Source organism: Fistularia commersonii, chromosome 21 (genome assembly GCF_037954325.1).
Source record: "Fistularia commersonii isolate RoL2024-O1a breed Wild chromosome 21, RoL_Fcom_v1.0, whole genome shotgun sequence".
Taxonomy (NCBI): Eukaryota; Metazoa; Chordata; class Actinopteri; order Syngnathiformes; family Fistulariidae; genus Fistularia; species Fistularia commersonii.
Window position 1 is genome coordinate 15,798,700 of NC_141304.1, and position 19,916 is coordinate 15,818,615.

Consider the following 19,916-nt stretch of genomic DNA (forward strand, 5'->3'; position numbering starts at 1 on the left):
GGGTTGCAGGCGCAGTGCACGCCGCGCACGGCGGTAGCAATGCGTGCACAACAGTGACAGGATGGTGTTTTATCACAAGGCGTGGAAACACAGCCGAGGGCACCTGCAGAGGAATTACAGCCGGCGAAGGCGCACAATAGCGCACATTCCGATGCGTTGCGTGAAACTCATCGCGGATTCCAACGCCTCCCCCCCTCCTCCTCCCGCACCCCCCCCCCCCACTCCCCACTCCCTCGCTCCCGCCGGATGACAGCAACCCGCCGCTCCCGCACATTTCCGCGCACTTCGCAGTTTTCCCACAGCGCCGCCGGTCCTTGAACGCAACTTCGCCCCCTGACTGGTTGTCACCATGGAAAGAAAAGGTAATGTCCGTATCACTTTTTTTTTCAAGGGGGGGTTACGTGAAAATTTACTCGGGTGGGAGCGAGAAAAAAACACACACAGACAGCTCTGGAGTTTCCCCCGGTAGATGAATTCCTTGAAAACATTTTAAAAAGTAGTTAACGTCCGGAGGAGGCCCGCGGCGGTTGGAGGGGGTGTAAACGCGGACCATGCCGTGTCGGTGTGTCCCGCCGCTATGCTAGCGTTAGCCGGCGAGCTAGCATCCCATCTGCGCTAAAACTTTTCCACCGGGGTGAAAGTTCGGGAGGGGAAATTCAAATAAAACAAATCGGGAACCGTGTCGCGAACGGAAAGAAAAGTATCCCAGGTCGAGGGGTAACTTCGCGGGGTGGATAAGGAAGAGTGCCGCCGTTAGCGGCTAACTTAAGTTTGGCTCAGCGGGAGCCGCTAAGGCCGGCTCTGCGGCTGCAGACCTGCTAGCTCCACGTCGGGCCCCGGCCTTATTTCCACCGATCTCTCCCTCCTTACGAGCCCGAAAACAGTCGTTTCCCGTCCGAACCGCGCTGCCCCGTGTCTGTCCGCTACCCTTAAAAGTTTCCGACGTGTCCCTGTTTTTCAGTGCTCGCACTGCAAGCCAGGAAGAAGAGGACAAAGCCCAGAAAAGCCGGCAAAAAGTAAGCTGGAGCCTCCCACCGTGTGACACCCGGGCCGGGCTGCGCTCCTCGGCCGCCCCGCTGCAGCCCGGGGATGCACACTTACACAACACACTGGTTTAACGGAGGAAAAAGCAGGATCTCAAGGCACTAAACTCACACCGTCTGCAGTTTTAAATCACGATCATGTGTTTGGGCTCGTTGTCGTCGCTCCTCTTGACCCTCTGCTGTTGTTCAAATGTTGAATTAAACTCTCAGGCATTAATTGTGGTCGGGTTCAGAGCTCCGAGACCCCGTTTGAGTGTTCTTATCATCGCTGACGTAGGGAAAGAGAACTTTTATACAAACTGGTTCTCGTCAGAAGACTCGGCGTACATCGGGCCCGGACCATGTGTCACTCTATTGCGTAGCCGAATGTAAAATCCTACAACACAAACACAGTATTTTAAAGATCGCAAAGAAAAGAATCAAGGAAAAGAAATAATACGGCAGCCGTCGGCCATCTCTTTGACATCGTCGTAGGAGCCTCGCCATGTTATCGCCTCCATTGCACGTTTCATATCAGACAAAAACCGGAGGGAGTAGCGCCATAATAGAAGCACAGGCGCGTCGTCCCGGGCCTGTTAGAAAAAAACACAAACAGCTCTCTGACTTTGTAACCGGGTTGTCAGATGCAAAAAGAAATTCACTCGGAGGTTTGGCCATCCTTTATCAGCAGGGAGGCAAACGTTTCACGTGGCTTCTCTGCAACCGGTCAACGTGGATTGCTGACTACCACACAGTGTTTACATCTTCAAAAGCCAGACGTAATTACAGCATAACGTGTAATTGTGTGTCACTGCAGAGACGTGGGCTCTGGTCAAAGCCTTCAAGGTTCCCTTCAGTGTCTGGCACAGACAGTTGGCCGTGCACGGTGCCTCCACGGACCTCTATGTAGATGTTTGGTCATGTTCCTCCACGAACTGCTGGACGCAGCAGCTCGGCTCTCCCAGCTGCTTTCGCTGCGACGGCTCTTCTGTGTTTCCGGCGGTGACGCCTGCTCGGTTTTCTTTCCACGAATCACGTCTCCGTCGGCCGAGACACTCCTTTCTTTCGGTCTCGACTTGAAGAACCGGCCCTGTATTTGTCGCCAAAGTTGTCGGTGTAGGTGTGCCTCCAGTGGTCGTGTTTTAGCTGGCGGTAAAGTCGGCGCTTCGTCTTGAGATTTGCACGTGCTGCCGGAGAAACACCCCACCGTTCAAGCATACTGGGTTCTCTGTAGTTTTATACATGTATAGTGTCCTCTGTATTGTCCTATTCGGAGGAAAGGCGCTGCGGCGACACCGGTAAACGCGTCTTCTGTTGGGAAAGTGTTCGCTTTGCGAAAACGTGGTGTCTTCCAGACGGGGAGTGTCAAGGAAATGAAGGTCTTTGCACGGCCGGCTGTCTCTCCCCTCCTTTGCCACGCTCTCCTGTATCCCCATCACACTCCTCCTCCTCCTCCTCCTCCTCCTCACCCTCGGCAGCTCCGTCGCGGCCGCTGCGCTCAAACGACGCAGACCGGAGCCCCGGCAGATTGCAGACCCCGGCTCAGGTTCTCCGCAGGCCGGGCCCCGTCTCACGTACGGTAGCAGTTTTAGGATAGATTGACCAGGGTCATGTGGCTCCTGGACTGGATTTACTCCATCAATACAGCTGTGGTGAAGCTAGCCAGTGGTCTCACATGCAAGTGAGTAGTGCAGCATCACATTGTGTGTGTGCGTGTGTGTGTGTGTGTGTGTGTGTGTGTGCTCCAAAGAAGGTTCACAGCATCAACAACTTTGTTTTGCTGGAGTATTTTTCATTAAGGGAGGCAGATGCAGACTGTTGCCCCTCCTGGGTAATTCACTACCTGTTAGTGTGTGTGTCTGTGTGTGTGTAAGCAAGTAACAACTGGATTGATGTTGTGTCGGGCAGAGTTTCCCCCCCCCCGGCTCGCTACTGAGCCCGTCGTTTGAACTCGTCTGATCGACAGTGTCATTTTCACATCACTCGAGGCTTGAAGCCACTTGTTTCTCCTTTCCAATGCGGCCGATTGAATTCCAGGACTCTGAATAGCCGCTTCTGCAGACGGCACAGCGGCATCGGAGCGTTCCTTTTTCTCTTAATTTTTTTTTTCCCTATTTCTCTCTTCATCTGCCGGCATGTCTCCCTGCCATAACTGCAGTTTATTACATAACCCTTCAAATGTTTTACCCTCTGCAGTTAGCCACAGCTCTGTCCGTCTCTTTCTGTCACCCGGCGGGTTTATCGACCGTGATGTTCTTTCCCAGCAAGTCAGCGAGAGTAATTCAAAAATTACTCAGCGTGTACGGTTGTCTCGGGGGAAGTGAAGGTGTGCTCATACCTCCATAACTGTTAACTTTATCATCCAGTTTATTAGATAACAAAGTTGTTTCAAGGGTGTTTCTCTTCATATAAATGACAAATATTGTTCTGTTTTTGCTAGTAGCCGAGAAAATTGTCTTTATTTTGATACTGTGTTCGTCTCTTATTCCGTTTATCTATGTTTTTGCCCTCCGTTGTTCGAGAAGGTCCTGGATCGCGTTCAGGTTTATTGTTGACTCCAGTGCCATCCAGTGGTGAAACTGCAACGCTGCACCCCGACCTTTTCCATCCGAGGAGGGAGAAATGGGGAAGCAGCTGAAACTGATATCTGGATTTTAGCAAAACAACAATGTGAGGAGCAGCACGAATGAAGCTGCAGAGAAGAATCTTTAAGAAAAGGCTACAAGGAATTATAAGCAGTGCAAGAATTCAAGCTCAGGCATCTGCAAGGCACCAAAAGTTAAAGTACTACACCGGTCTGAATATTTGTTGAATAATTATTACATTTGTCTAAGAATGAGCGCCTGAATCCAACAGACAAGTGTGTGAGGATGCGCTTGCAGACTGTGTGTGCACTGCCGCCTCAGGTCTCGTAACAGATAAATGTCGTTCTGCCGTCCTGCGAGCTTGGCGTTGATTCTATCCGAAGGGCGAAGAGGAGCGGATTCGACTTATCGGCAGCGTTACGTCCCACGGAGCTTATATTTATTTATCTTTTCCTTCCCTCCCTCGGCACCTCTTGTTTATTCTGCCGGAGATGTAATGGGGGCGGATGGGTGGAAACAACAAGGCTCGGAGAAACGAGGAGATGCTGACACCGCGTCATGTCGGATGTGTGCACGGGAATGACGGGGATGTCAAGGGCTGGTGGTTCTGTCGCCGCCGCGGTTCGCGCAATCACCCCTGCTCACAGGGATGTCCACGCTGAACGGCCGTGCATCACGTGAAACGCTGTAAAGATGGAAAGTTTCTCATCCACAGTTGATTTAAAACAGCACTCGGTAGAACAGGCCGTAGAGTAATTAGCACTCGCAGCTCGGGTGCAGCGTTAGCATGTTCTCGTTCTTCGTTAGCCGCCGTCCAAAAACTCACTGCAGGTTATTTGACGTCCCCGAATTGCTTGTTGGTGTGAATGTGAGGCTGAATAGTTGTATTTCTTCAACTTGCGGCCTTGTGATTGACAGGTTGCTGATGCGGGGTTGAACCCCGATGGCTCTCAGCACCCCCGGCAACCCAGGGGTGTGCAGGCTAAGCCTCGGAGATAATGAAAAAATGAACGAATGTGCAACTGTTCCAATTTATATAGGCTGATGAAAAGAATTCATTTGCATTTAGGGTAGTAAATACACCATTCCTGCTGTCAAATACATGAATATTTGGACAGGGAATGAGGATTTGCCGTTTTGCCCCGTATGCCACCGCAGAGGGAATGAAATGAAATACTCAAAATACGATTGAAGTTCAGACGTGCAGTATTCATTCTGTGATTTTAACAAATGTATGGTGAGTTTTTATAGACATAGATTAAGAAGGCGCTCCCTTTCAGATGCTCAAAAGCACCTCGTACTGACGCGCAGGTAAACAACCACCGGACAAGAACATTATACAAGTGCAGAGTGCGCGGTCCTTTTCAGCCATAAGGTGATGACCTGCATGAGCAATGTGCTCCGGGAGGTCGATGAGATCGATGAAGATACGAGGCCACGGTCAGGTACGAGTGCTGGTGTGTGAGACGTCCTGGGGATCCGTGCTTGGTCTGCAGTTGAGGGGAGACTGGGGAACCCATTGTCTGCAGTTCCTGACTCTAGAAGCGTATGGGTCCTGGATGGCGGCCGGTTTGCTCAAACGATTCTGTCCCTTCCAACTTGCTCCCAAAGCTCCTCAAAAGAAGCTTATTTGGACGAAAGTATTATTGTTTGCGGTTTTCCGCCTAGATCTGGCCATTCCTGAGGTTCCGGCAAAAAGCCACCACTTAAATCACCCACGTGGAGTTACAGAAGAGCTAAAGAAGCGAGGACGCGGTAAAATACGACCACTGGCCCGTTAGATGTGTTCTGGCCTCTGAGCCCCGGGAAAGATAGCTGGAGAGCCCTTGATGCACAGTTCCATCAACGCTCTCAACCCTCAGAGGTCTCTGAAGTGCAGAAGTCACCGCGATGCTTAAATCAGCCTCGACGAGGATGGAATAGAAATAACCTCACGCTCTTTAGTGGCCATTCTCGACGTTCTAAGTTAAGGGTCTCTTTTATTCGTCCATATAAAGTGGATCTGGATATATGGCTTGGCTTTTGCACCCTTGCTACTTTGCAGATTTTTCTTGTGATTTATCATTCCTTATCAGTTTTTTGCAGTACTTCTATTTTTTTTTTTCTGTGATAAAATAGCCATATTCTAGCCTAAGAAGAAAAAAGCAGAAAAAAATATAGTAAAATTAATTGAATAAAACAAATCTCCTTTGCTAGATACCCAACACGGTGGACTCCGGCTCCTATCATTGCACCCACGCCGGTTCTTATTCGGAACACCATTGGCCGAGTAGATCCGTACTCGGCACGCTATTGGCTGATTTAACGTGTGGTTCTGTTCCTCATGTTGATCTTCTGGCTGATCTCCTCGTGGGTTTTGCCCACCATACAACGTCCCGGTCCGCTTCGCTGCCGTTGGCATAATTGTGAATAGTGTCCACTTTGTGCTATTTACTTTGTGAAAGTGTCTTGTATTTTTTGGGGATCCCCCACGCCTTACGATGCCTTCGAAACGCCCCAGCAAATGTGTTTATACGTGTTAATACAGTCGATGGTGGGTTTTTAACAGTTTGCAGGAGGTTTGTAAAGAGTGAGGTTCGTTGATGGTTAATATATCTGTAAATACCATCAAAATGATCATGAAAATGCACTTTTTCGCGGAGGGTCTTGGAACGAAACTCCCGCGAAAAGCGAGGGTCCGCTGTATCTTTGTGCACTTTGTCCGTTCACAGCAAAAAGCGGTCAACAAATCCCGTTTCTGTGCCTACTCTCCTCTCCGACACGTACATATCTTTCGAGCGCACGTTTGCAAGGGCGCAACCGCCTCGCCGAAGCGCTCACTCGGTTGCGTCCCTCGTGGAGGAAGCGGTTGTGCCGCGACGCACCACAAATTTGTTTTTCTTTGGCGGTGAATCACGACGTCCACGTCCAGAGGGCGTTGATTCTTGGAAAACGACAAGCCGGACCTGCTCGACTTCTTATTAACTTGATGTAAATGGCTGCTGACATCAGAGAACATCGTGTCCGTGTAGGAGACTGGATTTATATTCCCCGAACTCCTGCGTTGAAATGGTCACTCCTGTATTTCTGGTTCTTCTGCAGTCTTTTTCCAATGAACTGGGACTAAATCCCTGCAGCGCGCTGGCCAAACATGGTTGCCCTGCTTTCGTTTTGTTGTTTTGGCTGCAGAAGCCTGGTGGTTCCGCACACTTTGTCCGCCATTTAACTTGTTCACATCTTCATCAGAAGTGGCTGTGTAACAGGAGCGCCGGCTGCATCCGACCTAATCTGTATGAATTAATTTGACGACACCAGCATCGCATCCGCTCTGGAGTCACATGAGGTTAACTTATTGATTGACATTAGCTCTGAATAAGGAGGTGTTTGTGGAGCCGTAACCTGGCGACAACCCGCACCTTGATTTCATTCTTGGCTCGACACAACTGAACACTTCGAGCGCTGCGGAGAAACTTTAATTTTATTTTCCGGTCTTCGGTAGCGAGCTTCCGTGGTATGGCCCCAAATCCTCTCTGGCCCTGCCCAGGTTACGATGCAGGAGTGCAAATACTCGCTGTAAATACCTTCAAACTAATACCAGATTCATTTTAACGCTTTGCCTCTTGAAACCAGTTCTCTGAAAACCAGTTCAAATTCAGTGTTACGGCACTCGCTTCTGATTTTTATATATTTCACCCCAGGAAAAACAACAATTAACGTTTGACATATTCAGATTACAGATGTTGTATGGCAGAATTAATCTTGTGACCGTCCTATTCAAGATTCAATAATCATTCGCGTGTTATGGACTGTTTATAGCTAACCGCTAGCTAGCAAATGTTAGCTTCCATCAGCCCATAGATTGGGCACTGCATGAACTTATTAGCCATGCGCTGAATCTTGACAGAGTTAATATTTTGCTTATTTCGTTAAGCCAGAAGACACTGTCAGGATGTCTGGCGCCAACCGGTGGACAAATTACTCTACAGCCCTGAAGTATTACAGCGGCGTTGCGTCCACGTTCAGACCTGTCGACGTCAGGCTGTCGTGAAACGGCCAATCCACGCTTTCAACAAAGCGGGGCTAAATTTGTCACGTAGCGTCCGCTACTGGTTGATAGAATTCTCGCCGTCCGGGAGCTCGAACTTTGAAAGCAGAGAAGGTTGCCTTCTCGGGCAGCTTTCCCTGCTTTCCGAGGGACCGCGGCGAACACGCCGTCCGTACGCGCCGTCCCTCTCACCTGTTGCCGGACTTCTGTTACAGTTGCGTGAAAGTTTGGCCGACCTAAATAAACGGACGCTTCTCCCGTGCCTGCCGCGGAGGATAAAGATGCCGGGTGGGGGAGGAGGAGGAGGAGGAGGAGGAGGGGGTTGTTTTGGTCAGGGGGAGGAGGAGGGGTGGCTGATGTCGTCCCTCACCTGCAATGCAGTGCTGGGCTGCGTCGCCCAATCATCCCCCAGCTGTCAGGGAAAGGGGCCGGGCCAGAGGCTGACGACAGCCAAGGAGAGTTCTCGGTCAGAGGGAGAGAGGGAGGTAGAGATAGAGAGAGAGAGAGTGGTTATAATGTGACAGGAAAGTGAGTGTGAGCCAGTGTGCAGAGGTTCCCTGAGCTCCAGGTCTCACGCTGCAGCACATCTGCTGTATTTCTTCTCCGTAATCCCCGCCTTTCGGTCGTCGCTCTCGTCGGCGCTTCTTTTTCTCCTCCTCCGCTCTGTTTTTCTCCCTTCCCTCCCCTCCTTTTTCTTTTTCCCACCCGACGGATGGAGTGAGGATTCTTTTTAACACCCACGCTTCTTTCTCCACCTCTCCTCCGTCGCGTCCCATGGGCATCCGTGCATCTTGCAGGTAAGAGCGTTGGCTGCCGGGACGTCTTCTTCTACCGCCTTTCCTCCTCGTTGTCAAGGCGATCGATCCGGTTGTGTTTTGCCTCGCGAATCGGCGTGCGCGTCCTTGTTGTCGCCCATCGGAGGATGCTGTGTCTGCACCGCAGTGAGGGGCGGGAAAAAAAAAACAACAAAGTTGCGTGCACAAACTTGGAAGGCATGATGTTTTTGTCACTCATGCGCGCCAGTGTGGAAAAACCCTGGCCTCTCTGGTGGACTCCGGCCCGTCGTAATGAGGGTCCGGAGCCTGTTCTCCCAGAGCCGAGGATCATCTCCTGATGTTGAAGTCCGGGTGCAGCCTTCGCCGCCTCAAACGTCTTGGTAGAAAAATGAAGCCGCGCTCTTTTATTCAGGGCAGGAGCGTGGATAGGACATCCCACGCCGGCGTCCGTGGCTGAGGATGCCGCAGGCGCCCGGGCTGGTGCAGCAACGCTATGTAGTTCACCACCTTCAGTCCAGGATCCACGAACTCCTGCTTGACCGGCTGAAGCCACCGGGAGAAAGCCCGAAGCCCTCAGAGCGTGAGCTGACTGGAGAAACGCCCCGCTCCTCCGAACCAGAACTCCGTGTCCGTGAACTCCGGTACTTAAAAACGCGACGCCGGTTCATCTCGGCCTGACGGAGAGTCCGAGATGTTTCCCTCCCATCTGCGGGTTTTTGGAAAGCAGGTCAGCGTTGGTTTGTCTCGGAGGCTGCGACAGCGCTCTCTGAATATCAGCTAGACACAAGATGCCTCACAAGTTTTGGGAGCTTAAGAACCAAATAGTTCACCCTGACAGAAGAGCTTTGCACTGGAACACACACACACACACACACATGCACGCGTCAAACTTTAATGCTAGTTAAGAGAAAAAACTGTGAATCTGCAGGGGTGTATTAAAAGCAACTTGTATTTGTATCTTTTATGAAAATGTAGCCTCCCACACACACACACACACACACACACACACACATGGGCCACAGGGGCGTGATAGCAAGCTGCTATTATGGGATGATATTTTGATGGTAGCGTTGCAGAGATACCATCATCAGCTCACTCGTAAACACTTTCCTCTTGTTGATCAGAATGGCTTTATTTCTGCGGCGGGTTGCAACGGTGATCTGCAGGACGGGAAGAAAACAATATCACCGTCTGTGACACAAAGCACGCGGTCATTTGAGAAGCACCGACACGTCTTCTGATGCCAACATTTACCCACGCCGAAGGTGGCTGCCTTCTCGACATGGACTCCTCCGTTAGCGCTCGACGGTGAAACGGTGTTTGGGGGCGGAGCCTGTGGCCCAGGGTTGGCGGTTGAATCCTCCTGTCTGCATGCAGAAGTGTCCTCGTGCTCCCCAACAGTTGTTCCTGATTGTAACTCTGCCGCCGTGTGTGTGTGTGTGTGTGTGTGTGTGTGTGTGTGTGTGTTTGTGAATATGATCCAGTGTAAAGCACTTTAGAACCGCAAGGTGATGAAAGCACTTTACAAGCGCAGACTATTTAAAGCTGTTTGGTGTGTGTGTGTGTAGGCTAGAGGGATACACACACACACACACACACACACACACAGACTTCAGTTTCATCCATACGTTGGCGGTGCAGCCTCCTGCTTCAGCACCACGGACAGCGGCTGCATTTGCCTAAAACGTCAGATTCCTCGGAGCTCCGTGGAGCTCCGTGGCTCTGGTTGCGTTCTTAAAGCGCCCGGGCGACGGGTTTACGGCCTGAAGTCACACCGCCGGCTGCAAATTATATCCCGGGAAATATTAACTTTCATTTTACGCACCAGGTTTTCCAGGAGCTGAGTAAGATGAACGCTCATGTCTGATGAGAAGGCGCCGGGGTCGTGGGAGGCGACCATCATCTGCTTGTTTTCCTTGTTTGTTTTCCGTCTTGAATCATGCAGGAAGCCTTGTGTTTTTGTGATTTTGTTCAGGGGTCTCTGTGACTTTCCAGCAAGCGACCGGAGCGGCGTCTTTAATAATTGACCCGACCGTGTTCACACAACACAACCCTGTTCATCTTAAGCGTCGTGGAATCACCACCAGTTGTTCTTCAGTGCCGTGAATCTTTAATGCTATTAGGTCTTGGTTGACAGATTTTCACACTTCAGGACCTCAAGAAGCTTCTGTCCCGGGATTCGGAGGCCACGATGCTCAGCTGGTGTTGTGTTGTTGTTTTTTTAAATCGGTCACGTCATCAGACACGTTCGCGAACCGCCGGTTGTCTTCTTCACCTTCTCGTCCGTCCATCTGTTTTTTTGCAAATCGCACATCATCAGAGGATAGAGGGCTTTGTTAGCTGCTAGCTGTTTGCTTCCTCCATATAGATTCCGATTCCCACAGAGGCCCTTTTCTGCGCGGAGTCTCTGCATGAACAATCTTCTCCTCCTCCGTCTCCCCCTCTAACTGGATCCTTCACTCGTCACAGTTATTTTCCTCTCCTCCCCTTCCAGACCAGAGCCTCATGGTTGTGGAGGCGGTGCTCAGCCGGGCCAGGCCGAGTCTCCGCTCCCCGAGCAGGACGAGGAGATCCTGGGCTCGGATGACGACGAGCAGGAGGACCCCAATGATTACTGCAGGGGTACGGATGACTCACTGCTCCCTCCTCCTCCTCTGGAGGCAAACCAGTGTTTCTTATTTATTATCATTATAGAAACGCATGCAGATGCTTTTTACAGTTGGACCTCATTTGTCTGCTTCGTCCAGGCGGGTATCACCACGTGAAGATCGGAGATCTTTTCAACGGGAGGTACCATGTGATCCGGAAGCTGGGCTGGGGCCACTTCTCCACCGTGTGGCTGGCGTGGGACATCCAGTAAGCGTGGGACATCCAGTTTCGGCGGCGTCGTTTCCCCCGGCGCGAATGTGACGGTTTCAACTTTTCAGGGAGAAGCGATTCGTGGCCATGAAGGTGGTGAAGAGCGCCGAGCATTACACCGAGACGGCTCTGGACGAGATCAAGCTGCTCAAATCCGTGCGTCGTACCTACCGCCCACGAGGTTTTCTCGGGAGATTGCGGCGAGTTAGGATTCCCCGCCGCTTCATAGAGCCCCCTGTGTCTCCTCCAGGTGAGAAACACCGACCCCGGCGACCCCAGCAGGGAGAAGGTGGTGCAGCTGTTAGACGACTTCAAGGTTTCCGGCATGAACGGCACTCGTATCCTTTTGAGATTTCTCCACGCCGTCTCCACCAGAGAACGATGGACAGGTCCGGGAAAAGCCCCGCCTCATCCCAGACCTGTTAAAGCGTGTGTGTTCGGTCCGTCAGAAGAACCCCATGTTCCGCTCGCCCTTGACTCGGCGCCTCTCCAGACGTGTGCATGGTGTTCGAAGTGCTGGGATACCACCTTCTCAAGTGGATCATCAAGTCCAACTATCAAGGTCTGCCGCTGCCCTGCGTCAAAAGCATCATACGACAGGTGCGCCGGGGCTCCGCGGGACAGCAGCCGCCGTCTTTTGGTGTCTCCAAGCAGCTCTGAGGTGATGTTCTACTTTGCGCCGCAGGTCCTGCAGGGTCTGGACTACCTCCATACCAAGTGTAAGATCATCCACACCGACATCAAGCCGGAAAACATCCTCCTGACCGTCAACGAGCCCTACATAAAGAAAATGGCCGCCGAGGCGACTCAGTGGCAGAAGGCCGGCGCGGCGCCGCCCTCCAGCTCTGCAGGTCGGCGTCCACTCCTGTTTTGGACCCAGTTCGACCAAAGTCACGTTTCTGTTTGCGGCAGTCCTTGCCGGCCGCTCTGTAAACTTCATAGTTGTGAGAAAATCCCACGCGTTAATGTTTCTTTACCGAGTCAGAAACGAGCTTAGCGCTACAATAAAAAGAGGCGCGAAGCTCAGCACAGGGGAGCTTCAGTGTCAGCAAGGAAGTAGGAGCCACAGCAGATCTGAGAAAGACAAAACCCGACTCACGGTGGAATCACGACTGTTTCCGAGATCCGAGTCGTCGCTCAGCTTCTGCTTTGAGATCGGAGGCCAGATCCGAGTCGACGGCGAGCGGGATGAGTGTTTGACACCCACGTGGAAAGCGGCGAGCTACTCCAGAGAGAATCATGGTACATGTTCTAAGGAGATGGAGAAGTTGTTGCGGGGGAGATACGGTGACGGAGAGCGTCGTCCGCGAGAAGATAGGAGACGTTTACGGGGATTCGTTGCGGCGGGAACGTGGACGGACGAGGCGTCGGAAGAGTCGTTGAAAGCCGGTCGGGGACGGAGTGATTGTTTTTCAAACAAGGGGCGGCTTCACTCTGTCCATAAATGGAGTTTAGACATTAAATAAGGCAAACCGTGCACATTACATTTAGCATAGCATTGTAGCATTAAGGCTGGAGCCACTAGAGTTGAGGATAGAGAACCCATTCCTCTCCTCGGTCAAGGTATGACTGAAGCTGACCGTCCTCTTCCTGTCTCTCCACAGTGAGCACGGCTCCAGCGCCAAAACCAGTGAGTCCGTGTTTTGATTTTGAAATAAACCCATGGGGATTCTGGAGGCCTTTGACGGATTCAGATGAAGCTCCGCTTGTTCTCGCCCTCCTCCCAGACGGCCAAGATGTCAAAGAACAAGAAGAGGAGGATGAAGAAGAAGCAGAAGAAGCAGGCGGAGATGCTGGAGAGGAGCATCCAGCAGATGGAGGTGGCGGCGACGCCCGAGGGCGGAGACGAGGAGGACGAGGAGGAGACGACGGAGACCGCCGAGGACACGGCGTCCTCGGCCGCCGTCTCGGCGTCGGCCACGCTGCAGGACATCGCGAGTCACGCCGTCACAGGTGGGCATCCGGACGCTCCTCCTTCAAGGACCGGCCAATAGGAATTGAGACGAGACGGGAGAGGATCAGAGAGACGGCGCAGGTTAGATGTTCTGGAGTCTAGACGGAGACGGTCCGGAGGATGCCGAGGTCTTTGTCGAGAACCGGAAGTTAGCCGGTGTCTGAGGAGAAGCTTAGATGGAGGCGATGAGCAGAAGAAGGCTGTCAAACATGTCCTGATGAAGAAAGATCTCTGCTGCAGACTCTCCCGAGGAGGAGCATCCACCGCCGCCGAGGCAGAAGGAGAACGCCGCGGAGGTCAACTGCAACGGCCACGCCTCTCTGACGGAGAGCGAGGCCAGCCCGGACAGCCAGCCGTGCGGGACCAAGCCTTCCACGGAGGATCTGGAGGACCGGCGGAACGCCAACCGTGCGGAGGGACGCGGCGAGACGCCAGCCGACCGGGACGACCGTCAGACCCGCGACTGCTCGTCCACCGAGCCCGAGGATCAGCCGCCGCGGCCCCAGGCTGCCGACGAAGACCCGAAGGGCAGCAAGGACGCCAGGAAGGAGGACCAGATGGACACCCAAGGAGAGAACAAAGGTCTAGGTCAGGAGATAACACACACACACACACACACACACACACACACATTTCAATTTGAAATCAATTGGAAGCCTCGGGGTCTCTGTACTCTCCCGTCCCATTTCAGGAGGAGCTTCAGGGAGCATGCTGGTGAACCCCCTGGAGCCCGTCAACGCCGACAAGCTGCAGGTGAAGATAGCCGACCTCGGCAACGCCTGCTGGGTGGTGAGTCCTTCCTTCCTTCCTTCCTTCCTTCCTCCGTCGGGAATGTTTTTATCCGGTATCTCTGCAGGTTTTACCCGTCCAGCCCAAAGCCTCACCGCTCTGTTGTCCTCGTCTCCAAAGCACAAACACTTCACCGACGACATCCAGACCCGGCAGTACCGCTCGCTGGAGGTGCTAATAGGATCCGGCTACAGCACACCCGCAGATATCTGGAGCACGGCCTGCATGGTACGAGTCAACACACACACACACACACACACACACACACACACACTGAGGATTTGAGGTCGCAAGCGGTCGGAACGTCTCCCTGACGGCTTCTATTCTACCCGTTCCCTGTGAAAGTGTGTGTGTCCTCAGCAGACGCCCTCTTGTCGGCAGCAGAAGGTCCTGGTTGCCTCAGGCTGTGTTTCTTGCACGTGGTTGTGTTTTGAAGACCTGCAGAAGTACTTTGTCAGCGTAAAGCGCCGTGGAATGAAAACACGCGATTTAAGTGGAGGAGATATGAGGTCTTATTATTGATGAAATAAAAGCCGATCTGGATTCATCTTGTCAGAAAGCGCCTCATCCACGGGTTGAGTAGAGGGACGTCCTTGTCTGTGTGCAACACGACACGGGTGACCTTTGACCTCTGCGTGGAACCGTCATGGAAGTCAGCGTCCTGCTCAGAAGCACTTTGGCAGGTTCGGAGGAGGTCGGGAAGCGGGAATGGTGACCGCCGGACACAAACTCCCTTTCAGACTCGTTCAGCAGCCTCTTTCCCGGAGGTGCCGTCATGTCTCCACGCGACGGAGCTCGTAACTCAAAGGGCTCCGATAGCAAATTAAATTCCCCCATTAAATCTCTTCCAGCCCCGGCTTTTAAATAAGAAATCACAAATCATCTGCTCCTGCCTTTTAAAGGAAAATCTGCAAGGTAGCAACCATTTTGATGTTCTTTCTAAGGATTTGAAAGCCGTCCGACCCTCCCTGCTCTCCAGTCCACCTCCTCCGTGCTCTTGTCAACATCCCCGGCCTCTTCTGAGCGGCTGAACGCATGCTGCGCTTAATGAGCCAATCAGAGCCCGGGATACTGAACACCATGGTCTGGTTGGTCGTCACCTTAGAAAATGCTTATTTTACCATGAAACGATTGAAATAATAGATACATTAAAAAAAAAAACGCAAACGGCGATTCAAAATCTAGATTTTTTTATCAGCGATCCAATTTTTATTCCAGATTTTTTAGGTTGATTTCTCACCACAGATTTTTGAGAAAAAGAATAAGAATAAGAACAACTTTATTTATCCCGAAGGAAAGTGTTGTGCCAGAGTTTCAAGTAAAACATAACAATAATAAATAATAGTAGGAAGGAGGGAGAATAAGAAATACAAATAAAACCATAAAGTGTCAAAGTCAAGGCTATAAAGTGTTTCTTTGGTGCTTTCGTTGCCTTTCTCAACTTCCTCGCTACACTTAAAACTACAATGTGTTGCTAAATGCAACTTGCAGATTCTGGACGTTCATCGTGGCCTCGTCCGTCCAAACCTCCTCCTTCTCTTCTCACAGACGATGTTCTCGCTCTCGGTATCTAAACTCCTCCGTCTCCCCGTGGACGAGTCGCGCGCCTCGCTGGTGTTTTTCCACCGTTCTCTCCGGGCTGCTTAGCGGTGGCGGCGCGTCCCACGGTCTTTAAACGCCTCTTCACGCGCAACGTCGGTTTCAAACACCACGTCGGTGGTTATTTCAGCTGGCCCGGAGGAGTCGGACGGCGTGCACCCTGCACGTCCTCGGAGGTTCCTCCTGTCTATTAATCGACAGCTCTCAGATTGTCGCACGGGCGCGATCGTGACGGCGATCGGTCGTAAACCCTCCTCTCCCTCCTCACCCAGGCCTTCGAACTCGCCACCGGAGACTATCTGTTCGAACCTCACTCCGGGGAGGATTATTCCCGCGATGAAGGTCAGTGCCCCGACTCGACCGTCGACCTCGGGAGATCCTCCAATCGTTGACCGCCGCTGCGTTTGACTCCGCAGACCACATAGCCCTGATCATCGAGCTGCTCGGGAAAGTTCCTCGCAAGCTCATCCTGGCGGGGAAATACTCCAAGGAGTTCTTCACCAAGAAAGGTAAACACGCGCCCACCATGCATCCCGCGAGTTAGACGGGGTATTTGGTGCGGAAGCTGCGATGTAGGCCGAGCACCTGGCGGCTCCGGGGAGCGCCCATCTGCTCCACACGACCCGCGTTTAGGATTCGCCACGGCGGGTTCTTAACCTCGCAACCACCCCGCCGGGGGAGCTCCGTCTGATTTTTGAATTCATCACGCGGACCGTGAAGGATCGGTCTGGACCCCCGACGGAGCAGATCCTGCGCGATCCAGGGTGAACGTCGCGTGATCTCTTGAACAAGCGAGCGAACGGTCTGGTCTCGATATGCGGGCCCGCGATCGGTCTCCGCCTCGTAGAGAAGGAGCGGAGGAACCGAGCCGCGGATCCGAGGACGCTCGGAGGTCCCCGGACGCGACGCGCTAACGCTAGTGGTTTCCTCCCAGGTGACCTGCGACACATCACCAAGCTGAAGCCGTGGGGCCTCCTGGACGTGCTGGTGGAGAAGTACGAGTGGCCCAAGGAGGAGGCCTTCTCCTTCAGCTCCTTCCTGCAGCCCATGCTGGACCTGGTGCCCGAGCGGAGGGCCACGGCCGCCCAGTGCCTCTCCCACCCCTGGCTCTCGTCCTAGAGGCCGCCGGAGCTCCTCGCCGGCCGCCGAGCCTTGGACGCGTTCAGGCGTGAAAACTCCGGGCTTGAAACTCAAACACACTCATGTCTGCTAGAGCCTGTGACTGCATCGTGCCTGCAACCCCCACGTGTCCGCCCCCCCCGACGCCCCCACACACACATCCGTGCAGAAGCTCCGTGGATCACGCTGACATAGAAGATGCAGGACCTTTTTTGTTTTTTTTTTCTCTTTTTTTTTTTTTTTTTTTTTTTTGGTTTTCTTTTACCGCTTCCCGTCCGGAGGCGCTCTTCACATTTAACGGACGTCAGATGTTGCTCCTGGCTTCCAGCGCAGGGGGCGAGATAGTTCCCGGGGAGACGCCATCGCGCCGCCGCTGTCGCCGCCGCAATCACAGATAAGCCAAGATCCGTGCGTTTTTTGTTTTTTTTTTTTTCATTTTTTTTTTTCCAGCTTTTCTGCCTTTTGGCTGTTTAAAAATGCTAACGCTAACAAGCGTAACGAGAGACACGTGTTATTCGCGCCGCCGGGAGCTCTTCTGTCCCACGAGCGTCCGTCGACGTGCCGGCCGTGAACGGAAGTCGCTTCCACACACACTTTTAAGTTTTCAGTCGTCGCCGTGGCGACGAGGCGCAGCGGGTCCGGGGCGCCCCGGATGAGGTCCTGATGCTCCTCTGCACGGCGAGCCGGAACAAGAGTGGACGACCTGCCGCCCGGGAAGGTTGAAAGGGTTCTTTTTTTTCTTTTTGCAATGTTTTTGAAACACGTTAAAGAATTGTGAAGGGTTTATTTTTCCCCAGAAAGACGATTGTATTCATACAGATGCTGTCATGACGCCGAACCGCAGGTTTTCTACTGTCACCTGTCCACCTCTGCCCTATTTTTCTGTAGTCGATATGAATAATAAAAGAACATTTCCAATCTAGCTTGGTGTTCGCCTCGTCCACCGTCTGACCTTCAGAGCCGTGAAGGTCCGCTGGAGATCCGTTCCTCTCGAGGAGGACGGCGTCCTCGGTCGGAGATGAAGGGTCGCAGGTGTTCGTGTTGGAGGCGCCTTGAACAGGCGTCTTCTGTTACCTTCACAAAGGTGTCCATCGGAGGGACGGAGCTGGTTAGGTGTTCTGGAGATCCACGTCAGACTAAGATGGTCTGAATCCAGCCTGGAGGAGGTCGGAGGAGGTCCAGAGGAAGAGCAGAGAGAAGGTCTATGGATGGAGTTAGTGTGAGGTGGAGGCAGATGTTGCCAGAAGATGCAGGAAACACCTCACACGTGATAACTCCTTCCTGCACCAGATTCAAGTGTGTGTGTGTGTGTGTGTGTGTGTGTGTGTGTGTGTGTGTGTGTGTGTGTGTGTGTTCCTCCTGGGCTTTAAAATCACCAAAGGCAATCTTCTAATTATTTTTCCATGAATTCAGTTTAATCACACTTTAGGCCGACGGCGTGTTTTACAACATGTATGGGGTTTTCAGGTTGGAGCCGCCGGCAGACGGGGACACGGCTTGTCTCCTGAGGACCAAGAAGGTCTCCTGAAGGTCTGAGAAGGTCTCCTGAAGGTCCGCCGGGCTGCTAAGCCTCGTCTGGAGACGGGAAGGAAAAAACGGTTGGAAGAGCTGAACATTTTAGCGTAAAATCAGACGTTCCTCTCCTCCCCCGACGCATCTACCTTTCCCCTCCACCTGGAAGTCCTCGGGCAGCAGCTTGTCCTGCCGGCTCCCCAGGCTGAAGGCCAGGAAGGAGAGCACCAGCGAGTCCATGATGCTAATGATGGCCAGGATGTAGGCCCAGCGCACCGTGCAGTTGCCCAGGGTGTACTTGTCGGTCCGCTGGCCGCACATACGCTTCACCTCGTCCGAGTCCCAGCCGTCAGGATAGATCATGCAGCCGATCACCATGCAGGTACCTGAGCGGGGGGGCGGGAGAGCATGGAGGTTCCTGCAGGACCGTTTGGAATATTTTCCAAAACCTTGAGGTGTCTGTTGAAGAGTGCACGCCTTGTTTGATCTTTTTAAAGCGACAGAATGAGATCAAGCCAGCACTCCACACACACACACACACACACACACACACACACACACAGGCGGTTGTTGCTTAGCAACGCCGAGCATCTTGAGCTTTGTTTCCCTAAATCCCAATTTCCCTGCAACTGTGAATCTAGATTTTCTCATTTGTTGTCATCAAACAATGTGCCATTCATTCATTCATTCATTCATTCATCCATTCATTCATTCATCATCTGCGCCGTGGAGTCTCCATGTTCTCCCCCATCTCTGAGGTTCAGTGGAGACCCTACATCAGGGTGGGCAAACTACGGCCCGCGGGCCAAATCTGGCCCGTTGGCCTTTTGAATCCGGCCCGCCAAAGATCGATACAGAATTCATACTTGATATGAATGATTGATTGATTGGATCAATGACTGATGGAGCTCAAACTGGAGATCATTTCATTTTTGGAGCTACTTTTCCTGAGCTGAATGTCACAGATCGGCTTTGTGATTTATCCTTTACTGTGGACGAACTGACACACATGAATGAAGTGGACGTGAAGCTAAAAGGAAAAAACTGCTTTGTGCATGAAATGCAAGCAAACGTCAAAGCCTTCAAAACCAAGCTGGTTTTATTTTTAAAGCAAATGTCAAAGTCTGATATGTACAGTTAGCGAATGCTTTTTTTAATTCTATTTTTTTTTTCTATATGTATCGTATCTTGTGCTGATCCGGTCCGTCTGTCAAATTTTAAAAGTCAATGCGGCCCCTGAACCAAAAAGTTTGCCCATCCCTTCCCTACATGGTCCAGATGTGTGAATGAGAGGGTGAACGTCTCTATATGCGTCCCTATGATTGGTCCGGAGTCAACCCGCCTCTCGTCCAATCACAGCTCGATGGTTGAGTCATGGACAGAGGAGGGATAGAGAATATATTGGTAGACGGATGCTGGAATTGGAGCTGCCAGGCAGGAGGTCTGGAGGAAGACCAAAGAGAAGATTTATGGACGTTGTGAGAGAAGATATGAAGGTAGCTGGTGTGAGAGAGGAGGATCCAGAGAATAGGGTTAGATGGAGAAAGTGGACTCGCTGTGGAGACACCTGAAGAAAAAGAAGAAGAAGAAGAAGAAGAAGAAGAAGAAGAAGAAGAAGAAGAAGAAGAAGAAGAAGAAGAAGAAGAAGACCTTCGGTTTGGCTCGTTTGGGGCGCGT

At 52.2% G+C, this 19,916-nt stretch overlaps 2 protein-coding genes across 2 annotated transcripts in view; one reads left to right on the plus strand and one right to left on the minus strand.

Moving 5' to 3' along the window:
• The first annotated feature begins 273 nt into the window (after positions 1-273).
• On the plus strand, positions 274-17,649 carry srpk1b (SRSF protein kinase 1b). The gene is made up of 16 exons (XM_086168672.1): positions 274-362; positions 962-1,016; positions 10,902-11,029; positions 11,155-11,263; positions 11,335-11,422; positions 11,517-11,604; positions 11,760-11,866; positions 11,952-12,117; positions 12,871-12,896; positions 12,994-13,219; positions 13,461-13,808; positions 13,912-14,009; positions 14,130-14,237; positions 15,881-15,950; positions 16,025-16,117; positions 16,543-17,649. The coding sequence occupies exons 1-16, from the start codon at positions 350-352 to the stop codon at positions 16,725-16,727; spliced, it is 1,908 nt and encodes a 635-aa protein (XP_086024798.1). The 5' UTR covers positions 274-349; the 3' UTR covers positions 16,728-17,649.
• A 552-nt stretch (positions 17,650-18,201) lies between these two features.
• lhfpl5a (LHFPL tetraspan subfamily member 5a) overlaps positions 18,202-19,916 on the minus strand; it is a 2,247-nt gene continuing 532 nt past the window's right edge. Inside the window, exons 2-3 of the mRNA XM_086168675.1 lie at positions 18,389-18,625; positions 18,202-18,302 (exon numbers count right to left, since the gene is read on the minus strand). Coding sequence (XP_086024801.1) covers positions 18,292-18,302; positions 18,389-18,625 — 248 coding nt within the window. The 3' untranslated portion in view covers positions 18,202-18,291. The remainder of the gene's footprint in view (positions 18,303-18,388; positions 18,626-19,916) is intronic.